Source organism: Fukomys damarensis, unplaced genomic scaffold (genome assembly GCF_012274545.1).
Source record: "Fukomys damarensis isolate Sample0158 unplaced genomic scaffold, DMR_v1.0_HiC HiC_scaffold_32, whole genome shotgun sequence".
Classification (NCBI taxonomy): domain Eukaryota; kingdom Metazoa; phylum Chordata; class Mammalia; order Rodentia; family Bathyergidae; genus Fukomys; species Fukomys damarensis.
The window spans coordinates 40,185,558-40,210,491 of NW_022900944.1; the positions used below are offsets into that span (position 1 = coordinate 40,185,558).

Sequence of the window (24,934 nt, forward strand, 5' to 3'; positions counted from 1 at the left end):
TTTTCCTTTTTTTTTTTTTTTTTTTTTTTTCTGAGTCAGGGTCTTGCTAAGTAGCTAAATCACCACACTGGGCTCAAACTTGCAATTCTCTTGCCTCAGTCTCCCAGAGCACTAGGATTAGAGGCATGCAGTTTGCATATTTTATGTTCTGACTAAAAATGTGAACTCTAAAACACTGCCCATGTCTCATACTTTTGTTTCATCAACATGGACTTAAATGCAACACCTAGTAAGTAGTCACAAAGACTCTTCAAACAGACACTGACTTCGTTATTGGGAAACAGCAAAGTCAGGGGCGATATTAAAGCAACATCAAACATTATAAATGGCACCCACTCCACGGAATGGATTCTGTGCGCTGTGGCTTTTGAGCAAGCTCCTTTTGTGACAGCCACGGCACCTTTTGTTAAAGGACAGTGACAATCCAAGAGCACCTTGGAAACAAGAGCACCGAAGAATCTCGGGTCTGCACTGAGCCAGTGTAGAAATGTTTTACTACTGTAACAACTGGTGTAGCCTGAACAGTTATGCCAGCTCTCCAAAGAATGAAACAAGAGTAAATCATCCAGATTTAATTTTAAAACTCATGGTCACCACAAGTTCACATGTGACCCTGGATCTCAGTTGCCTCTTCAATAAGAAGTGGATGATACTCACCCATTCATGAGACTGACTTAAAGATAAGTTTGGGCCAGGGATTTAGCTCAGTGTTGCCGCCACCTGCCTCGCAAACGCAAAGACCCAAGTTCAATCCCCAGTACGGGGAAAAAAAATAAGATAAGTTTGATGTCTCGTATCAAATATATATCATCAGCCCTATAACTATCATTATTACCATTCATACTATTACTACAGAGATTGCAACAGACAGGTGCTAAATGGATGTCCTTAATGAGAACAGTTCAGGACCACCAGAAAAGAACTGCAACAACAGAGACACTCACGTCTCTACGTTGCTCTGACTCACATTCCAGTGTTGTCCATTCCTCATCTCTGTGAATTCTTTTCTGGCCAGGCCGTCCAGTTCAGTACCATTTGCCACTGCCTGTGGCTGGTGAACTGAATTCTTTTGTTTCACTGAAGTTAAATTAAAAATGCAACACTTGATTCAGATACTGAAAAACTTGGCAGTACCTTTGGAGCAACTAGAGTATGTTAATCTACTTTTTCAACCTTAGATCTTCTAAAATTAATTAATTAATTAATTTATTTATCTTTATTTTGGTACCAGGGATTGAACTTGAGTCCTTGAGCTTGCTAGCCAGGTGGCGGAACCACTGAGCTAAATCCCTGGCCCCTAAAATTTCAATAACAGATTAAGTATGTCTGATTAAATTATACCACCTGAATTGAAATTGAATACACTGAGTTTCTAAATTGTAATATAAAAAGAGACTGTAATCTCTCAGTAATTTGCTATATTGGTATTATGTTCAGAAAATAATTTGTATGCAGTGAGTTAAATAAAATGATATTAAAACTAACATTTAAGAAATTTCTTAAATGTGTAGAAAATTTAACATTACAACAAAGCTTGCATTACATTTCTGTTGGACATTGCTGATCTGGAGGATGTAAAAGGTTGTGCCTGGATCGCAAAGCCTTCCCAAGGCTCCTAGTTTTCCATAGCCACCTGCCCTCGTGATCCAATGTCTTTGTTTCCCAAGAAGTCTCTTCTTCACGTGCCCCAAAGAATATCCACCCATACCTAGACATTAGCCTCTGAAATCTTTCATCACTAGAAGTCTTTATGCTTTCCCCAAGAGCACAGAAGAAACCAAGACAAGATTGGGACCTGTGGCTAAAGAGCCGAGATGCTAACAGAACAAAAAAGAAACCGTATCTAAATCTTTCCTAGTCAACCCAGTCACACTGATCATCCAGCTTTGGTGTGGCAAGAATGATTACTCAGTCCTTCTCCAGGACTCCCTTGCAGTGGGGGCCAGGAATAATCCATTTTAACCCGCAAAGCAGCACACCCAACAACACTCAGAAAAACATGTTGAAGCCCATCTAAGAACAGAACAAGAAAATGTTTCCTTACATACATTTCTTGCGTCGTCCACAAAAATGCTGCTTTTGCCACCTTCGACGGTGGGATTCTGTCTCTGCACTCTGGGATGCAGGGGGAGTGTGACTTGGGGAGTGACCGGGGTAAGTCCGGCTGGGGCCAGGGTAGCCACTGTACCACTGGACCTTCTCCTCTGCTGTCCTCTTGTACAGTACATGGGGATGGTGGCCCACAGGGGTGCTGTAGTTGTGTTCCTGGGCCAGCAGCTGAGGTAACGGTGAGATGAGGAATTCATTTTTGTGTGTCCTTATGAGACCCGACTAGAAAGCCAAACACAGAGAGCACATTCAGGATTCCATGCAGCCCTTTTCCTGGGTTGATTTTCAGCAAACCTGCATTAACTATTTCCTGTGGGCAGGCACTGTATAAACTACGAGGTATGGTCAAGATATACCACGAATTTTTAAAAATTCATTGCAGTAAAAGATACATTCCTATAAATTCCCTTCACGATACTTCCTCTTGCTGTGAACACACTTATCCCATCGTCCTTGCTTTGTGAAGCAGTTCCGCAAGTTCTCTTTCCTGAGTGTCTTTCCCTGGCTAGCCTGATGTCCTGAATTTCAAATGTTTACGGCAATCTCTGTCAAATAAAAACATGACAGCACGTCCTCCTCTACTTTATTCAGCGGATCTGGCACCGTGTGACTTCTGGATCTTCTCAGAGTCAAAATAAAATGAAAGATAAACGTTCTGAATCGACTCAGGACATCAAGCCAGCCACGACAGCTCAACTGCAGACACTTAAGAAAGACCACTTCCAGGACTTCTTCCAGAAGTTTCAAGAATGGTGGAATAATTGTGTTGTGAGGGGAAGTATGATGAGGGGGATAATGGCAATGCTATAATAGCATTTTTTAAAAATATTGTATTTTTTACCATGCCCAATACTTTACATCTATCATTTCATTTTTATCTGTACCATCAAGGGTGGCCATCATTACTCCCATTTTACAGAGGCCAAAACTGAGCCTAGGTGAGAAACCAGTGTTGGCACTCTACCTTCTGAGCCATTGCTCTTCACAAAGAGGCTACAGATTGTGCCCGTTTTGGTGGTGCTGGGGATTGAACCCATGGCTTTACCTATGGAAAGCACACACTCTACCATTAAACTGTATGCTCAGCAAGGCCACCAATCTTGATCCATGTGCCTGAAGGTCCAAGCTATGGGATATTCCACTTACCTATGCCCGGCAGTAACTCATAAGCACTGGACCAAATAATAATACACAAACACCCCCACTCTAAAGGAGTCCACAGCCTGGGTAATGAAAATAAAAGCTTCCATCTTGATTTCATAAGTTCTAAATAAAAGTATCAATGGGGATGGCCAAGGAAGGAGGGATTATCCCTAATGAGTGGTCTGAGGAATCCAATGAGCTGCACTATTGCAAAGAGATATATTGCTTTGTCAAGGAGGAGGGAAGCCTGGCTAGCCCGGCGAGCCCACCCTGGTACAATTTCGCCTTTCACGTACATAGCACAACACAAATTGTGCCTGATTCTGAAGCCACAATGCACCCTTGACTTTCAGCACAGGCTACGCTATCTTCTCTGGGTGTCAGAGTTCCCTGGCTCCCAGTCTTCCTGTGGAGAGTGTGGTCTGCAGCCGGAACTTCAGTCTCACACTGGAGCTTGTTAGGCACACAAATCTTGGGTCTCACCTTACCCCCACTGAACCTGACTCTGCACGTGCCATTTGCACGCCAATTAACATCTGAGAAGCAGTGACATGGGCCAGTGATTCAACTTTGCTGAACATCAGTATCACATGGGCACCTTAAACAGAAGCACAGTCACAATGTCCCAAGTAAAACCCTAGACCATTAAAATCAAAACCACTTTCCACGTGACTGGTGTGTCTGCTTTTCTTTTTCTTTAACCACCCAGGCAATTATTACAATATACAAACAAGCCATGCACCAATGCATTAGCCCTTACCTTCATGAGCAAAGTGGGGATATTTCTTCCTGCCCTGATTACTTTACAAGGAGAGATGAAATAACCACTGCCGAAGTCCTTTATATACTCTAGACTGCAGCAATTTAGATGACTGATGATGATGATGAGTGACTAAATCTACAAATATTGAGGACCAGACAGGTGTCTGAAAACAGGCGCACAACCGTTCAGGAGAAACACACTGTGTGGTTTACTGTGAAAACAAAGGTGTGCAAGTCCACAACCACGGGGCTAAAAGCAGAGTGGAGTCTTGGGGCAGAGGCAGGTCACCAGGCAGTGCAGTGGCTACCTAAGACAACATGTGGGGTGGGCAGGGTGGGCAGGCAGTATCAGAGAATTCTGCTTCTCATCCCTAAAGGAAATCTCAGAACACAGGGGCTGGTCCTGATTTTCCTGCCACCTCACACACCTGGCACCCTCTGGGAGACTGTATTATGGACTATAGCACTCACACATATAGAATCTGGGCACCAATACAGATAGGCCCATTCCCCAAGCACATGCTGAACATCTAAAGCCTGGTCTTATTCTAGCTATCGGCATTAAAACACACACACACACACACTAAACAAAACAGTTCATAATCATGGAGATTATGAACAAAGAGAATCAGTAGGCAAGAGTTCAAAAAATTAAGTAAAATCCCACCATCCTAGAAATCCTGCCTTCCATATCTCCAGGATATACGCCGGAGGAGCCCACCCTGTCCCCAACACCCCAGTTGATCTCTCCAATCTGGTCTCCCCACATCAGCCAGATTTCTCACCCAAAACAATTTAAATCCTACCACGTGCTCTGGTATTAATCTCCGTCCTTGGACCCCAAGTTTCTGACCAATCTGTGGCCTGCAGACCCTGTTAGTCTTATCTGTCCCCCGTCTCTCCTCTTCATGCCATTTTAAACAGGACCCTGCTTTCACTCTTTAAATCCATCAAATCCTTGCACACACACTGGCTTTTACACACGCTTCCTCTCCCCCTGCATTTTTCCTGCTCCAGTCAACTTGCTGGGCTTTCTCGTGCTTAGGCTACGGCCTTAGCTTCAGCACCAAGTCTTCAGAGAAACAGTGCTCCTGGAACTAATCTTTCTGACTTCTGAATCATCTCACACCAGTTGGGTGGCTTCATGTCCCTCTCTGACAAGGAAACACGCGATGCAACCCTCCCACCATTCCCCTGACCTAGGACTTCCACGCACTCTGACAGCCAGGGCCACCCAGGCACCCCTGGTGCACATCGCAGATCATCAGCCAATGAACGTTTGCTTTTCAGGCTGCAGACATGTATCAGATGCAGGGCAGGCTGAGGGTTTGCCAGCATCAGGAGAGAAAACCAGAACTGGGAATCGAAAAGTTCCAGGCCGTGAGACAAAGGAACTCACAATACTTTACGAAAAACCTCACAACCAGGGACAAAAAGACTGAGTCAGAAGCACAGGGGAAACTCAGGTGCTCCTTTCCCTGAACAGGGCCTTCTCAACCACATCCTGCCACCCCCTTCCAAGCTGCAAGAGGACAAAAGACACCATTAAAAGCCCCCCACAGACAGAGTGTGTAGTTAAAGGGGAAAAGCATGAATTATCCTTGAAAGCCCTCCAGCCTTACTAACTTCCTTACGGGCTTCAAGGAATATCAAAGGCTTAGGCCACTTAAGTGCCTAGACTGGACTAACCGGTTTGGAAGCTTTCTATTCTTTTCCTGTTTAATGCTAACTACAGGCTACTTAAATGTATAGAAGAAATTTCTGTATTGAAAAAGCAGTAAAAGTTATCATTCTATATCGGGACAGTAACACTAGCTGCACATATAGCAGTGGAAAGTGTCAAGGACAAAAATCCAAAATACTTCTTAATAACAAAGTATGACTTGAACACCACTAGATATTAAGGAAGAAAAATACTCCTTTTCTGGCTTAACTCGATGAAAAATACTGAAATACAACCACATATATACATATAGCTTCAACCCAGTGTATACAAAAGGAGCCATCTGCTTATGTGTAACTTCCAGTTAACGGGAAAAGCAAAGATCAAAGAAGTAAACATCACAAATAAAAATGAAATACTCCTGTGTACACACAGTGTGAAGGAAAAGATCAGGGTAAGGGACCCAGAGGTGAAGACCCGGGGCTGCTATCCACCAGGTGCTGCCTAGAAAGACCTGCACACAGGCGATGGATGCCTTCCAAGTGCGCCAATCTTTCCCAATTTTAAATACAGAGAATTTATCACACAACTTGGCAAACTGAAAAATGAAGTGCATACTGACCACAAGTCATTATTCTACTTAGATATTCGGCCACTTGAGACTTTTAAAGGGGAGATAAGTGTGTCTTGTTAGCAATTGTTTCCTGTATTAGATTCCAAGGGCAAAAATAATTCTCAAAGATTTATACCCATTGGGTATAAATCACACTTTATGAAATTTCTATCAATTCATTCTCTGAAATATCCTACATTCAGGTCTTATTTCAATTTCACTGAAGTCCAAGAAATGCTGTTATTTCAGTCAAGACTGTCATAGTCTTCTAAAAAAACAATTTAGATTTAACAGGAAATAAGAAACTATGGATTCCATAAATTCCCGACTAATTTAGGGGTGGTATGAGCGCACAATTAATTTTAAAAAGTTTGTTGTGAACAGCTTGAAAAATCAATGAAAATTAGGAAGATATAAACTCTTCAAAGGTAGGGTACATGTCTTAGGCAACTTATATCCCAGGATTTATACCTATTAAATAATCAAAACATTAAATGACTTAAGGGGCTATTGTAATGATATGTGCTGCAATTAAACCAGAACTTCCAGCGGAATAATATATGTAAATCTTTAAAGATGAATCTTAAGAAGAAATGCTATAAAAGACCCCGTGGACAATATCATTACTGTTTTACTTTTAGGGTAAAACGTAAAGAAGAGATACAAGTAGCCCCCACCGACCAACTAGAAAAATACTGATAAAGACACACATATGTAGTCACTGATAATCAAATTTTCTCACTTTTAAATTTTCAACCTAACCACAGTAACTTGAAAAGGTGCAGTTAGTTCAGTCTAGATTGTTTTGCTTTTCTAAAAAAAACCACAGCCCAGAAGAATAAATGATTGGCTTGTTGCCCAGCATGTATAAGGACAACCCAAAGGAGAAGTCTCCACTCCAAATAAGTGAAAGGCTTTTGGAAGTGAAAGTCAACATGAACCAGAAATCCAGCATTCAGGCATGGTGGGTGGGGGAGGAGGGAAAGAAACATCAAAGAAATGAAAAACTAAAACGGAAAGGCTGAGAAACTGTCTCAGTGAGCACAACCACTGACACGAGGATGTCCAGAAACAACAAGAATTACTAAGATAAGATGGAATGACACACAGGCAAAGAGATAAGAGAAATGTTCGACTAAAATGGTTTAGAGGTAAAAGCTAAGCCTTGCTGCTTACTAGCTGGACTCAAGCATTCTGAACTCCTGTTTGCTTATTTCATCTGTGAAATGGGAGTATAAGTATTTCTAGTTTTCAAGGATTCGATGGTTCTGAACATTCATCAGTACTGCATTGAGTTGTAAACGTCTCAGTAAATGTTAGCAGGAAAAAAAAAATAGAGTGTATTGTATCTGTAACAGATAATTAAGGACTTGTACATCAAAAACTGTTAGCCAAGCACCAGATAAGAATGAGCAGCATCCTTTGGGTCACTGATCAGGCTGGGGAGAAAAAAAACTGATACTATTATTCCCTGAGAACAGACCAATACAATAACCATTCTCAGTTCTCTGTTCTAGAAAATATAATATAAATCTTTTTTCTTTGGATCTGCAAGCATGCTGAAAGTTTAATAGACAACTGTCAGGGACAATCAGTCCAAATTTAATCAGATTATATTAATATTCAACTGTTTCCAGCCTGGGGAGGGGCATGGAGCTATTGAGAGCCCCACAGTGTCAATTCTATAATATTGACTTGCTTCTTTCAACCTTGCCCATATCTCTCCGGCATGTTTCCAAACTGATACTCAAGTTCCTAGTCTGTAAAATGTGAATAGTGTTAGATTTCCCTTGCCTTAAAATGGTTGCTACATAAAAAGAATAGCCTTTCCCTTCCCATAATGCCCTGCTTCTCACCTAAATATGGCTACTCCCACTAAAGGACAGCCTTCTTCTTCCCATCATGCCTCTTTTCCCAACAAGAAAGTGACCTGATACTCACTACCTCCTGGTGACTAGTGATGTCACAAGCCACTAGTGATGTCCTAGAAACATCACATGCTCTTCCAATCCCTAGCTACTACCTCACTCAACCCCACTTCAGCTTCTGTAAACCCCTCCCAACCACTAGAAAAGATTCTCCCTGTCCTGGCCACACTGCTCTCCTTCCATTGGAAACGGCCCGGTAGACTGTCCCTGCAATATATGCTTGTAGTGGTTCTGGTATGGTCTTGGTTTTTGGCCTTTTTTATAGATAGTAATTGCTCTTAAAGGATTTTTTTAGAGAATTTACTGGTTCATACTCTTAAGTGCTAAAGACAGTCCCTGGTGCTGTGGTAACACTCAGTACATATATTTTTTTATTATGATGATTGGTTATTTGGGGAGCAAAGCAGAGAAAAACAGGCCTTTCTTATAGGAGATGTGTTTATATTACAATTTTTCTCTTCACTTGGGACCTGAAATTTTGGAGAGTGGCATAAATATTCTTTCAGTTAATGGAGAAAAACAATGAAAGGGCTAAGCAAGGCTTGAAGGCACATTAATTAAATTCTTGTGAATGTAAGTGAAGACAGTCAAAGATGAAGAAATCACGATTTTTGTTAACATAGGAGAGTTACTTAATGCAGGGATTCTAGGCTTCACTTTGGACTGGTCTGTTTGTTTTGCTGGGATGGGAAAGAATGGGTACAGCTGGGGAGCAGTTTGCTAGGCTGCTCCTCTTCCAGGCCCCTTCTTGGGAGTATTAACTTCACATCCAGAATGTCCAGGGCTCAAGTGTTTAGATCCAGACTTAGCACACTGTGTACCCGTAATCTCTTGCCTTCCCCTCTCCTCTGAAAAGAGGCGATATGTCCTTTAGGACTGATCAGCATCCTGGAGAAAGGGATGCTTTTAATTGGCCTGAAAATATAAACGGTTGGACCCTGCTGGGAGAAACAGGGCAGGGTGGATCATGAGCAAGGACCAGAGCTCTTAGGTCTCATGCTGGCCATCTGTCAAGATAGATAGGACAGGCAAAGGCCCACCAAGGCTTTTCCACAGAGGCTCACTGAGGACTGTCTGTAGTCCATGCAGGTGCAACTCTGGAGAAAGGTGATTAATCCAGGTGACTCCTGACCTCGGCTGGGTAGAGTCTCCATGGCTTTCTGAAGCACACTGAAAATGGGAAACTAGAAAGAAAAGTTCCAAAATCTCACTGCAGACGTCCATACCAAATGCTTGTCTCTCTTCTCTGCCCTTGCCTAGGATGTTCAACGGTTCAAACACTTCAGAATGTTCAGCATGAATTATCCTTTCCCTTCATGGACACTAACAAAATTTGGCTCTGAAACAAGATTAACACATCTTTGGCCATAAGAAACTGTTTATACTCCTGACACTAAGATAAATACATTCAGTCCCTTCCTCAAACCACTTGCACAACCACTGTCTTAAGTAGTACACAGTATGTCATTCTAGCAGCTCCTAACAGGTACTAAGAGCATATGGTAGAGCTCATTTATTCAGGCAATTAATAATATTTTTATTGAAACAAATGCTTAATGACTTCAACAGCTCACTGGTTTGGAAGGTGAGGCAGATCCTGCCCCTTGTCCATTCTCTCAAAGTCAGACGCTTTGAAGAAACTATTTTTGGTCGGATACAGTAGGACAGCCTGAAGTACCAGCACTGAGAGCAGCTGATACAGGAAGATCACAAATTTGAGTCCTGCCTGGGCAACTTAGTGAAACCTTGGCACAGAATTAAATGATGGGGACTAGGGATGTCACTTGGCTATACAGAGCCAGAATTTGAGCCCCGGTACTACCAAAAAAAATAAGTAAATGCAGCATAAAACTCAAAACTCAAAACCTCCATTTTTAATAACTCTATATCAATATGAAAATAGTTCATATGTTCATTATAAAGATATAATTTTAAAACTGATTAAAAATTAAATGCCTCTCTGCTCATAAATGCATAGCTTTCACAGGCGGTCATAACCTGTGTTTTAACACTTACAAGTTGCTCTGTAAGGAAGAGAGGCTGAAGAGAACCTTTCCAGCTCTTCCTCTTACATTCCATTATCAGACCACCTGGAGGGACAAAGCAGTGTTTCCGAAGGGCCAGACACTGACAAAACACCTTCTCTGCAAAATCTCACCTGACTCTCACAGTACTTCAATCTGGTAGGTACTTTCTATCACCCGCTAACTTTGGCTATCTGACTACTAAGCGTTCCCTCACCGCCAAACATACATTCCACTAGGACTCAGAAGAATGTGAGGTGGGATGGATATATATCCACACTGCTTGGTAAATACCAGGCTTTTCAGGTATGGCTTGTACGTCCCGCCTCCCACCAGCTCCCTAGGATTCTTTTCTCCATATCAAACGGATAAAGTAAACTCAGGTCTTTCTCAGAAATGAAGGCTGAAGCCAAATGGTTAAACTCAGACCCCTAAGGCTGTGGGCTTTCTGTCTCAATTTTCATACCAGATAGTGTAAAGAAGGAAAAGGCACTGCGACTGATTGTGATGCTGAGGAAGTTACTCTGCTGATTGTCATCTACCACCATTCTCTGAAATGCGGCCCTACCGGCCATTGTTCGTCTAGTTCCAATTTCACCCTGCGAGGCTCTCATTTCTTCCCGACTAGTGTATTCTGAGTGCTTTCCCGGCAGAGCTGGACTGTTCTGCTTTGCAAAAGCCACACGGTGTCCTGTCTGTCCACACATCTTTAGGACACAGATGATGAAAAGGAGAACACACACTCACCTAGTCCGTCGACCAGACAAATAAATACACTGTGACCATCAACGAGAAGGACAGGTATCAAAGGCGCATGACCTACAAGTGGTTAGTTCAGAAAGAGGCGGCGAAGGAAGCTGATACACAGTCCTCTTCAGTCTGACCTTCTCTTGAGAATCTGATCATTTCCAAGGAAGCTGAAGGTTGCTTCCATGGAACACACGGCTGCCATCACAGCAGTTGGTTAATTGTGAGGAACCAACAAGATGGCAAGCATGTCTCGATTTAGTGGAAACCGGTCTTTGCCTGAACTTTACATGGGATCACGAGCTGGACTTTCCTCCCTAGACCATTCCAGGATTTGATGCTGTGCCTGCAGATGACATCCTTCCTCTTCTCATGTCAGTATCCTGGGATGCCTGAAAGGAAGTGGTCCCAACTCATATCCATCTAAGTTGCGTTTTATAATGAGATTTTCACAAACCCAATGTATGCATACCACTGCTAATTCCTCTTTGCTGAAAAAGACGTCGGAGTGAATGCAACCGTGTGCAGTTAAGAATGTACACAAATATTTAGGCACTACTGATCCCTGGAGTGCCTGTCACTTCCCTTCCTTATTTTCTTTCTGTCGTGCACTGCCCCAGAAGACAGCAGTGGCCTCCTAGCTCAGCTCCCTCATAACAGATGCCATTCTTTCCTGCTCCATAGTTGTTTCTCTAAAGCATCACATGAAACAAGCCATATTCATGCTGTATTACTACAGAATGAATTCTTGACAAACAGATACAGATTCAAGCCACTCTGAAGTCCCATCCAAATCTAGCCACTGGTAGACACTATAGCATCTCTATCTCTCTTACCTTTTTTTTTTTTTTTTTTTTTTCTTTTTAAGTGAGTACCAGTTACACTGGCTCCACTGCCGTTTCATAAACAGGAAAACCAAGCACTCGTCTCAGAATCTTTGTGTCTGTTGTTTCCTGTGCTTAGGACACACTTCCCCTTGGAAATCTCACTTCATCTGGGCTTTTCCCCAAAGCCCACCTCTTCAAACCACCCCATCAACATAAAACAGACTTTGCCACTTTCTATCTCAGTCCTTATTAGTATGTGGTAGTCCATCCTGGAGCTGCTTTCTTGTGTGTTTACTGCCATTCCTCCGGGTAGCTACATGAAGTCTGGGTATGTGTCCTTTGCTCATTCTGCATGTTAATTGTCTGGCATGCGGTAGATGCTTTGTAAATATCCGTGGAATTCATTCTACAAAGAAGGCAACATGCTTGGTGCTAGGAGAGACATGAAAATAGGCAAGACACCGATGCCCACCTGTAAGCAACCCTTCTAATGCAGGAGACTTTCAGTCAGTTAATCAGAAATCTCCCTTTCCCAGTTCATCATCCCAATGTGCAGAACCATTGGCCTCCAGACCATCTTGTTCTGCATGGTAAAACCTATCACAGAGGGTACTGCCTCCCTCCTCTCTCCTTCATTCCCCGTGTTCTGGATCCCTGGCAAAACGGAAGCAACACTGTATCTGACTCTGCGCCTTCAGGACTCAGAGGCTTTGGCACGATTACGTTCCAATCACGCGGCACGAATGAGGGAACACACAAAGCTCCGTGGGAGCACCGAGGAAGGGCGGACCCCTCTGAGGATAACATTTGAACCCTTACACAACGAGGAGCAGCTGCAGGTTGTGAAGGGAAAAGCCACAGGAACCAATCTCTGTTACAGAAAACCGGCCAGCCCTCACAGGAGAGGGGTTCTCTGCAGCCCTGCAGCAGTAAATGATGCAATCACTTCACACTTTGCGTTCCGTCTGGCAGTACTGTGAAGTAAGACACACATTTAGACAATGGGAATTTGTATAGTGAGCACACATTACCTAATTTCCAGTTTATCAATTCCTATTACGCATTCTCTGCCTCCGATTTTTTACTGAAAAGGCTAAAGATCACAAATACAAGTGTTCAAGTATTTAAGTCTAAAACTCAGTCATATTTTGGTAAATGTTCCATAAAATTAATACTGCTCACTATCAAAACTCTAACCCTGCGCAATCTATGAATCAATGATCAATTAATTCTTAGTATCTCTTGCTATTTAAGTTCCAGAATTTGGTTTCTAAGTGTGGATGGTAAGGAATTTATGTAATTGTTTTTCAATAGATGTTGGCTGACAATAGTGACTTTCTGAGAAGGAACAGTTGACATACTTCCTGTACCCTAGTGGAACTGCATAAATCACGTCTGTTACATTTGCAAGAGAGTAGAGCAATCTTTTTTGGAATAAGGGGCGCTCCTATGTTCCCAAGGCTGCTGCCTGCCGATGCATACCATCAGAGAGACATATGTTTCTACTTGTTTCTGTAGTGGTGATGGGTTATGTCAAGCTCTCCTCCCCTTCGGCCCTGCCTCCTGTGGAACTGACAGCATTCATTTGCTAAACAGACAGCTGGAGCTGGAAGCCTTGCTGGTGAGTTGCTGTTAGAGATGCAATGGAGTATACCACGTGGCACCAACCCATTGGAGAGCTGCACAGAGGGGCTGCAGGATTTTCCAAGCTCACTCAGGGACGCTGTGGAAGAACCACGGAGAATTACCGTGTTGGAAATGGCTGGTCCCAGTTATCCTCAGTTATTTGTTTTCTCTTGCCCCTCTGGAACCTCTACCTTAAGGTAAAACCAGGGAAAATAATCATAGGATTACAGGATTGTAGCAATTGTGCAGTCCACTTTCCTGATTCTACAGAGGAAGGAAATGGGACCCAGAAAGAAAAATGAAATGTCCAAAGCTTCACAATATCCAGTTTTCTTTCTGACGCATCCACAGTTTACCTAGAATCCAGTTTTCTTTTCTAATAAATGAAAAGACTGGACTTGATTCAAGGAGGGTCCATCTACACTTTTCTGTTCATTTTTCATCTGGGAAGATCCACAGATAAATTACTGTGATGTAACATAAAATTTCTGCACAAGACAGCAAACTCCCCCAAGAGCCTGGGATGCACCTAGCAATACAAGGGCTTGCTGATGATGCTATGTAGCATTTGCATCCAGGCAGGACTCTCAGTGCCTACCTTCATCTTGCTGAACACAAGACTGAAAGATGCAAACCTTGTGTCCAGCCCAGACTTTCAGAATTCAAACTCCTCGAGTTTGAAAACCAATTGTCTAGAATAGATACTACACATTTATACCTTTTGGCCTAACGTGACCATTCATAAACTTTGCCTGTTCTCTGTGTTTACATTATTTCCACATAGTAATTTGAACCCAATATATTGTGATTTCATCCAGTTTTTCAAGAGAATCCAAAGTTTGTGTTTTACAAGTCCAAGGCAGGAGCTAAGATGTGGCTTCCCTGTATGTGGCATGAGTTCTCCAGTACAAAATCCTCTCACCTCTTAGCCTGGCACCTGCTGGTACTTGGCTTTGTGACCTTTACTCCAATCCAGCCTATATTGGATGGATGTGTTATGCAAGAGACACGCCTTTCTAGCTGAGCCATTTTTTTCCTTCTTTTCTATCTGCCAGATCTCCCAAGAGAAAGCTAACTCTGGCACATACAAATGTAGTTATTAAAGAAAAAAAATCTCAAAGTATGTAGGAAGGTGCTAGATTAAGTAAAGGAAAAAAAGAGTTGAATTTAGAGTTGGGACCTAGATTCAAATTCTGACTCTATTCCATAAAATCTTTGCATTATCTCCTTTGGCCTTAGTTTCCCCATCTCTAAAATGAGAATAACACAGACTTCTCTTATTAGTTTTGCTTAGACAGATATATATATATATATCTCCACCCAAAAAGTACATTGGATGATAAAAAGTCTGCATTAAGAAATCCATGAATGATCACTGTGAACAGCAAGCAGCCAGTTAAACACAGCTTTCTTAGAAGTTTGGATGAGAAACATAGTTTATTTAACCTTGTGGGGTCTGTGAGTTTGCAAATTCTTGGTGTCTTTATGCAGAAACAAACTACAGAGCCTGCACGTTGATAAACATTTGTGTTCTGTGAACTGTGCTCACCTTCTGTAGCATCCAAACTGCCACTCCAAACAGATGCTAGGGCTGAGGGAGGGAGGAAGCCAGGGGCAAAAATAGCACAGGGCTGCATGCATTGAATTAATCTGATGCCCTCCATCCAGATTTAGCTTCATAAATAAGAGAGGATGTTAGGCTAGGGCATATGCTGTTAACTCCTAGCATATACCTGAGGGGATGACTGAGTGTGTGAGCGTTTCCAAGTTTCCCTCATACCCTCCAGAGATTTCCTTGGCCTCCTGCTGAACAACCCTCATGTAAGTGTTCTTCCATTGCAAGCAGAGTGTGGCAGGAAGACGAGGAGTGGCTTTCTCACTGAACTGGCTCATCTCCATGCGCGTCAGATAGCTATATATGAGGCTGTCACGCAGCCTTTTGTTTTTCAAAACATCACGTGGCTCAAGGTCACCATCATTATGGGGTAAATTGGATTTCAACAAACTAAGCGTGTCTAGGTTCCCAGGCTACCGGTGCAGAGGGACAGCTAGGCGGAGATCTCAGTATGTGCGCTCCTTGGCACATTCACACACAGGCAGCTTCCTCCAGGCTCTGGCCATGCCAGCTCTCACTGCAAACCACTCCAGACCCCATTCTGGTATCTTAATGTGAAGTACTTTAAAGACAATCGCTTCTGCTGTCATGAGTTTCCTTGAAAGCAGTGATTACAGGCTGCATCTCAGTGGCTTATCATGATCACAGTAAGAAAATCAGTAGCAGAATGTTGACTTCTTAAATGTCTGCCAGAGGATAGAGGAGCTTTATTCTGGTTCTCCAACCATCGCTAACATGCAAGTAGAGATGACAGCCAATATCTTGCATTTGTCAGTCAACAACGAAGACTGTGTGTAAAATTGGGCCTCTTCTATCCAGTAGTTTATTTAACTGATGACTGCCTCCCTCACTTGCAGGCTGCAGACACATCTACATGGCATGAATGAGAAATCTGGTACCTGCTCCTGTATCCTCTTGGCTTCATCTCTCACCACTATGCCCACCCCCAGGCAGGCAGGCAGGCAGGCCAGCTGTTCTACTTTTCTTCAAACTTGCTCAACCTGTCTCTGGCTTTCTCCAGTCAGGCACTGGAAGCCCCATGATCTACAAAGCTGGATTCACCCACTCAGCTCTTCCCTGATCATCAAATCAAAACCAGCTCTCCTGAAGTCATAATTTAGATAGCACTGTGGTCCTACCACAGACCAGAACCAGGTGTCTGGGTTCAAATTCGGACTCTACTGCTTGTGACCTTGGGGGATTAAGGGATCCTTTGTGCCTCAGTTTCTTCAGCATTCCTGAGGTCAAGAGAAGGACACCAGCTGCTCTGTGCATCAAAGGCACTGACATGTGTGACCCACTGAGAAGGAAGCCTGCTGCACATCAGTGCCAAATGGCCAATTCCACCTATAGCGTCACTGAAAATACTGCAGTTCCTGACTGGTTATCTTCTCTGAGCAGCATTCAAGGGAACAGAGGGGGTACCTTGTAAGTTCTAGCATAATTTTTTATCACCAGCTTCTCCCATTAGGGCCACTGCCTGATGCAAAACGGAATGAATAATGAATGCCCACATGGTGCTTTTGAGGCAAGATAGCAGCTTCTTACTTCTTTCTACTTCCCATTTGCAAAAAGTCTATCTCCATGTGTCCTATTATCTGTCTCTTATTTTGCTCTTTAAATTACTGAGTTTCTCATATAAGAGAAGTCATGCAATATTTAACTTTTGGGGGGGGTAATGGGGATCGAACTCAGGACTTTGAGCATTGAGCTAAATCCCCCGACCCAATATTTAACCTTTTGTGTCTGATTTATTTCACTTAACATTAAGATGTGTTATGCACATGTATCAACTGCTTACAATGACTAACTGTGATGTACTGTAAACATGTACTAACAAAAATAAAAAATAAAATTTAAAAACTACAGCAGCTTCTATGAAACCAGCATTAGCCAACTAAATGAAACAGTCATCAGGTGGACAATCAGGGATATGACAATAACAAATAAAAATGAGTAGTCCAATCTTTGTAGTATCTAGTTCCACAAATGGTATATAATCTAAGTGAGGGATCTGGTTTGGCTTTGTTACCATTTTCTTGTTTTCTGTTTTTTGTCTTTTTGCCAGGGAGCGGTAGTCTGGAAAACTTTCATGACAGAATACAACTGTCAGATTAGTTCATTCAACAAATGCTAAATATTTATAATGGGCTAAACATTGACCAAGGCCCTGGGTATTAAGGGATGAGCCCTTAGGCCATTGCCCTGAGGGTGCCTGGTTTCTGACCATGGAGATCAAGGGCTACACAGACATTATGAGACAGCCCCCTTCTGAAAGAACCCCATGACCCAGCAGCTTGGAGACCAGTGAAGGGAGACTAACACACTCTTGGATTTTTACAGGAGGGCATATCCAAGATCAGCCTTTACAGAACCAGGTAGCTGAGGAGGGGTAGGGGGAGGAGGAGCCCCAGGTGAGGGTACCAAGGTGATGGGGGAGGAGCTCTGTGGCCTGCAGCTGTTTGACTTTGTCAAGAGTAGAATGCATGTGTGCCCCAGCATGCACACACTCCTGGGAATGGAGTGAGGAGATTCTTTAGCAGCCCTAAACATTAAAAAGACCACACATGCCCACATGTGATTTAAAGTAAAAACATTAGCAAAAATTACATTTAGCTGACACTGAAAGAGACAGACTCTTACAAATGAGCACAAAGGACACAAATGCTGCTGTGTTCATTAAAGTTGAGAGCTTTGAGCTTTGTATTGAGAAAATTGTAGACTTGTTGTAGATTTTAAAAAGGGAGAAGGCAGTAGCTGTGCTGTGGGGGGTGAATTTAGAGGATGAAAAACAATAGCCCTTTAGGAGCTATTGAGAGGGTTTCTGTAAGTGACAACTACAACGATAGTAAAGATGGAGTAAATAAATAGAAGTAAGAGACAGCTCTACAAGGGCCTGCTAGTAACAGAAGAGAATCTAAGGAAAGTACTCAGATCTCTCCTATAGGCGATTGCTCACAGAAGGCATCTTTGGTCTGGTGTTAGATCACAGCGAAGGGTCACTCAACCCTCCCGGCTTCATCCTATGAGGTCTGCAGTCTGCCCTGTCCAATATCGAAGCCACTGCTCAAACTGGCTCTCTTACTTTTCTAGTTGCTGAGACAAAATAACCAACACACAAAGTTAAAGGAAGAAAGCTATATTTGGCTTACAGTTTGTAGAGGTTTTAGTCAATAGTTGGCTGGCTCCGAGGCAGGGAGGCATGGCAGAGGGGCATCACAGAGGAGAAACAGTTCATGGAGGGCAGAAGCAGCAAAGTAGCAAAGACGCAGCAAGCAACTACATCGGCCCTCTTTCTGTCCCTTATTTCTATCCAGGCTACCTACCCTTAGGGTGCATAGCACTCACACCCAGGGAAGGGCACCCTTAACCCTGGCATCAGACCATAAATCAATGCCAGTATCATATCCTTAATCCCAGCACCACATATACCAGGTCTAGCTACCCCCATAAAGCTCTACCTACTACTGCATGAAGCTCTGGGGGGCCATTTAGAGAGAATTTACCGGAAAACGCCACACTAGGCTATCACCAACTACATTAGATGATGCCACTACACATCATGCCTCCATCTTTCTATCAATTCTATCCAATAATCCAATGACTCCACATATTCATATTTTCTCTCCCTTTTTAATCTAAAGATCAAGCCACTTCTGGAACCCAGAATCTCTGTCCACTTACAAGTAGAAATTAAATGCATGTATGTTTTGGAAGAGAAACGTGACAGATTTAGATACCAAGTTCTAGCTGGAGATGTTGCTAAGTGGCACAGTGCCTGCTTGTCAAGTTTGAGACCCTGGGTTTGATTCCCAGTACAAAAAGAGAAAGAGAAAGAGAAAGAGAAAGAGAAAGAGAAAGAAAGAGAAAGAGAAAGAGAAAGAGAAAGAGAAAGAGAAAGAGAAAGAGAAAGAGAAAGAGAAAGAGAAAGAGAAAGAGAAAGAGAAAGAGAAAGAGAAAGAGAAAGAGAAAGAGAAAGAGAAAGAGAAAGAGAAAGAGAAAGAGAAAGAGAAAGAGAAAGAGAAAGAGAAAGAGAAAGAGAGAGAGAAAGAGAAAGAGAAAGAGAAAGAGAAAGAGAAAGAGAAAGAGAAAGAGAAAGAGAGAGAGAAAGAGAGAGAGAGAGAGAGAGAGAGAGAGAGAGAGAGAGAGAGAGAGAGAGAGAAAGAAAGAGAAAGGAAAAGGAAAAGGAAAAGGAAAAGAAAGGAAAGGAACGGAATGGAACGGAACCAAGCTCTCATAATTTCTCAGTGCTGTATAAGATTAAAAGAGGCTGGTGACAAAGAGGCTAGTGACAAGCGAGGTGGGACACAGTAATGTCAATAGGAAGCAACTGTTGGAGTGCTTCCAATATAGTACCACCAGGAAGTTTATGAACAAGATATATAGTATTCTGGGATTATAAATAATGAGATTATGTAAAAATAATAACAATAACAACAACAACTGTATTTGGTTTCAAGTTGAATGGAAAGACAAGGTACTGTTTTGCAGGCAAGAGGACTCTGGAGCTCATTTCAGAACAACTAATACTTCACTTTCTGGGTTTACAAAGAGCTTCATGAAAGAATTCCTTGGAATTCCATGGGAAGAGAAGTTTGTTTGGCAAATTAGAGGTGCCCCACTCTGAAAAATATAACACATATTATGATTAACTAGATACCCCCCCAAAAAAAAGGAGCAGCAGAAAAGGAGGGAAAAAAGGAGGAAGAGGAGGAGGAGAAACAGGAGGAGGCGAGGAGGAATTCCATTGATTACCTACATTCACAGATAGTGTCACCTTAAAGATGCCCGGAATTATAGAGAAAATTGAACAAAATAATGAAAATTATTCAGTCAAACTGTTTACCATGTATTACATGCCAGACACAATGGTAATGTCACGGGAAGAAGACAGCCAAAGACAAGAGAGGTCATTCCTTCCTTACTCAGAACCCTTGGCTCAGGTCCAGTTTAGAGTGACACATGAAGCTCTCACCATGATCTACCTGGGGCGTCATGCAAATTTCATGATTGGCATGATATGAATTCACCCCTTCTTCTTTGACTTCATTTCCTAATGCTTGTTCCTCATTAACTGAGCACCACCTACACTGGCCTGATGACTGGTCCCAAAAGACGCCAGGTGCGATGTCCCATGTGGGCCTAAGTTCTGCTCCTACTGGGTAGAAACTTTCCCCACTTGGTTTTCAGCCCCATTTCCCCCTGCCCAGGTGGCGCTCTCAGAACCTCCCTGAACACCCAGCATGAAATTCCCACTTCCCACACCTCACCCCTGCTCTACTTTCCTTCATAACCCTGTGTACAAACACCTGTGCTCATGGCTCGTGCCCCTCCCCTAGAGCATGGGCTCCCAGAGGTAGGCACCTCCGTCCACTTGCTATTGAATCCCTAAGTCCAGGCCTAGAATGGGCATCATGACAACAGGCTGAGTAAATGAGTGCCACTGTTTTGATGGAATTTATATTCCAGATGGTAGATCCCTGTGCAAAAGTACCAGGTACCAAAATTATACCCTTCTGGTACAATAATAATATGGTACTTCATTTACTAGTAAGTCTAACTAGCATTACTTTGGAGGCACAGACCCAGGTATCAAATCCTTGTTTATGTTGACTCGATGAATGGGCTGGCAGAGGGGATGTTTAGATGGTACAGAAAGCTCATAGTATCTAAAAGAGCTGGTAGTTGCTAAAGGAAAAAAAAAATGAACTCAAATCAATGGGTACCAACAAAGGTATAATGGGTTGATCACAATTTTGCCAAAAGTCAGCCACATTTTGATGGATCTTATTCAAAGTTCTTAAAATCTAAGAGAGTTCCCAGGAACCACCTGGCCACCATGGAGGATGCAGCTTGCTCAAGGTAGTACAGTAGCTGCACTCTGCCCATAACCTGATGTCCAACCTTCCTGTCCAGTTCAGTGCAGTCATTACTGGGCTACACGCCTAATGCCAAGCTCTAAAAATGAGAGGCTGCCTGGGGTGTGCAGTCACCCAAAATGGGACCCAGGCAGGCTTGAGCCATCAAGGATGAGGCTGTTTGCACTGAGATTCAGTAGTCCAGTGGACAGTGCTCTCGACTCTGTAACCCAGCCCTTGTGGTTGGCACATTTACAGGGTCCCTCAAAATTCTTCTCATCACCTGCTTGATGGGATGGTCTAGGTCATAACAGCATGTGAATGGATTAAGTGCCCTTAAAAAAGTGGCCGTAGGGAGCTGCCCTTCCACAAGGGCACAGCCAGAAGTTAGCAGTCTGCAAGCCGGAAGAGGGTGCTCTCTATAACCTGACCACTGATCACATCAGTGCCTTGAACTGTTTTAGTTCTAGCCTCCAGCACAATAAGAAATGAAGTTCTACTGTTGATAAGCTTCTCAGCTCATGGCATTTTGTTAGAGCAGCCCAACAGACTGAGAAGTACCAGCCCACTAAAACACCTCCATGGGCCAAGCCTATTATAATCTAGTGGCCTCTGATGTGACTCTTGCTCCAGACCTAATCTTTCTTTAAATATTGGCCGTCTAATGTAAGCTGCACATGGGGATCATGTCCACCCCACAGAATTCACTCATCCCCGGTTTGCACCATTTTCAATTGGTCCTGACCAGGGCCCACCACATGGCTGCAGAGACATTTGATTCACGTTAACAGGGATTCACATGATTTATGAGGATTTTGTTTTCCAAGACCATCAACTTCATTATACAGATTTAACCACCGGAATCCATCAGATTTGGTATCATTATGCAATAAAATACATCTTCAGCTGTCATTTGGTGGGGAGAGAATGAGAGCTTAAAGGTCCAAATTCCAAAGGGCTTTTCACTTAGGAAAATGTGGTCCTGTGCATTTAAGTGTGAGCATTTACAGAATACTTATTGCTTTGTGTCTGGAGAACTGCTGAAAATCACAGAATGCGTGAGGAGTTAGACCCAGTTTTAAATCCTGGAAACTAGCTAAGTGATACTTGTGAGGGTACTAAACCCCCCTAAACCTCAGGATTATCATTTAAAAGATGAAAAAGAAAATAACAAAGCTTTATTTTGGGGCTGGTGTGAAGACTGGACAGTACCAAGGACCTGGTACACACACAAATGTCCGTCATTAGCATTATCAGAGAAGAAACGTTTGGGAGAATGTTTGCGGAGAGAGAAAACAGATCTTAGGTATTAGAAACGAGTAACAAGGAATTGATCTGTGTTTAAAAATACCTTAACAAGAGAAAGGGGCAGGGGGAGGCCTATCAGAGAATTAAACAGCATTTGAAATTGCCTTATGAATAAAACAGCATTCCTTTTCAAATTGTGATTTTCAAGGGAATTTTCCAAAAAAAATTTTAGCACAGAAAAGCAGAGAATTCTTAGATTTTTGGAATTTTAGAGCATGAGAATAAAACCTGTAGCTGAATGACATAGAATTAGCATTTTAATTCTTCTTAAATCAGTCGTTACAAAACTCAAAGTACCATCTTCTCTCAACATCATTTTATGAATAAAAGACTAGGACATTTTATCAACAAAAGAACAGGTCTCCGGAAACACTAGCATATGTTGTATGCATGCACATCTGTCCACATACATGTACGTACACACACTTAGGACATCTGAGTGTTCATTTCTTCTGGTTCTCCTTCACTGAATAGCTCTAATTCAGCAGGTGAGGGCTGGTCCCCCAGCATCTGTGCTTCCCTAGGATCCCCAGGTGAGCTCACCCCGCTTTCTCACACTATGACAAGCAGCAAAGCTATCAGACAACAGAATCCTCTACACATCTGCCACTAACCCATGTTCCTTCTATATCTATCTGGGCTCCCAACAGGCAGAAAATCACACGCATGCGAAAACAGTGGCGATAGAGGGTATGGGTGATCCTCCCTTGCCACAGAGCTTCACAGCAATCTTATCTCTGGCCTAAGTAGATCTGAGGCAGGCAGAGGGAGCCTCTACATCAGAAGAGATCTAAGGTGGCCCAGGGAGATTCACCTTCAGAGAAAACAGAAGCTGTGCCTAGCATACGACTTCCTTGTGAACCAAGCAGAAGTTAGCACATGTGCCGCGAGCCTAGTGAGAAAGGTGGGGGTGGGGGTATCTGTGGGAAGGCCGAAGTTGCGGACAGTCCAGTCCCAGGGGTCTGACTCCTGCAGCCTCCCCAAAACCCTCAGCTGCCCACTCAGTGTGGCTCCATCTTACCAGCCTCCTTGGTTCCAAAGGCAGCCATACTTCCTTCTACAGGGCATCTGCAAGAGCCACTTCACCTAGCTAAGGTATCTTTCAGTACCTTGCAGCTTGGTCATTAGAGCGTCTCCACACAGGTCCCTCGGCACTGGGCACCTTTCCATAGCTGTAACTGTGCATCGCCATGATTAATGCAATAGCCAGCCCGAGGAGGTTGGGAGCTGTGCCTTCCGGAAGGGTAAGCCATCTGCATTACTGTTTAAAAATCAATAATGAAGCAAAGGGACGGAGAGTGACAAGAGGACTTTGTGGACTCTGGAACTGGAAAAGCCTTTTAGATCCACTATAGAGAATAGGAGCACAAATGATAACTGTTATTACTGCTACTCTACCACTACCAGTAACATTAGCACCGTGGTTACCTTACTCGTACTTCAGTTTCAGAAGCATTTACTGTGATGCGCCAGGCATGCTGCCAAGCTGCTTAACCTCATTTGGCTCTCTTAACAAGACTGCAGCAAAGGGGAAATCCCATTAATATCTTATAGACAAGGAAACCATGCCTCAAAAGAAGTTAAAGAACACATCCAAGGCCACCCAGCCAGTATGGCAAAAGCAGAGTTTTCACCAGCCATAGACTATCAAGGTCTAGCACTGAGCCACAATAATCTGTAACTCTCTGCCACCCTCGAGCTCAACTTTTACCTAGAATTAAAGTATGTTGAAACTCTAGACATTCCATTTGGGTAAATAAAGCTATTGCCACTTGACAGGGAGGGAAGCCAAGAGGTTAATCAACTTACTATGTTTGCCATTAAGGGAAATGTGAAATATCAGCAGAAAAAATATCAATATGGCTTCAAAATGCTGTAAATTAAAAACAGATCACAGCCTTTCTACAAAAATATGACTACACTTCAGCATCAAGTCATTTAAAAAGTAACCATTTCCAGACACCATATGGGTGGGTTATGAACCAGTTTCACATGATTAGTATAAATTTTGAAGGAAGTTGTTACCAGAACCACAAGGTTGAAAAATCATTTCAGACCAAAACCGCAAGAAATTCTTGAAGGTAAAAATCTTAATCGAAAAACAAATGCTGAAGGTAAAACAATTGGTCAGGAGAAAACCTGCAAAGAGGAAGTTCTAAATTCAAGCACACAGGGGAAATCAAGATTCCAAGAACTCCCATAAAACATGCAGATTGGTTTATTTTGTAAACCAAAGTCATATCAGGTGGACCCCAACAACACAGTTTTCAGAGGTGCACATTAAAGGGTTTCCCAGCTTTGTTCATGAAACATGTGCCAACCTGTCTTGCTTTTAAGATACTCATATAGTTCCAAATATAGATCCAAATGTGTTATTATTTCTACATGGGGAGTAACAAAGAAAAACAGTTTTAGAATCTGATTTAGACATAGGAACGGAGAAAAATCAACTGTGTGGAAAGGGAGATCCTCCTGTGTGTATTTATTCTTATACAAGCGAAATATATAGAAAAAGGGGAGTCCAAGCTTTATTTTCCTACACACCAATAGGATATGAGACTTTCTGAATGCTGTGCCTATAGTATAAATGTATCTCATTAATTATTCCTCTGCATTTGTTTGCATCTTTATAATCACCCCACAGATATTACATTCAAACAAGTGATGAACTCTGTTCTAAAGAGAATGTTCTTCCTTTTTTTTTTTTTTTT

The 24,934-nt window shown here is 42.7% G+C and overlaps 1 protein-coding gene across 3 annotated transcripts in view; it reads right to left on the reverse strand.

The window, feature by feature from the left end:
* The window catches only part of Adamts18 (ADAM metallopeptidase with thrombospondin type 1 motif 18), a 127,770-nt gene that overhangs the window by 65,417 nt on the left and 37,419 nt on the right, over positions 1-24,934 (reverse strand). For 2 of the 3 annotated variants that reach the window (XM_033758039.1, XM_033758040.1), the window contains exon 4: positions 2,049-2,331. In XM_033758039.1, coding sequence (XP_033613930.1) covers positions 2,049-2,331 — 283 coding nt within the window. Of the gene's footprint in view, positions 1-2,044; positions 2,332-24,934 lie in introns of all 3 variants that reach the window. The other variant, XM_010609479.3, reaches the window with a different exon arrangement.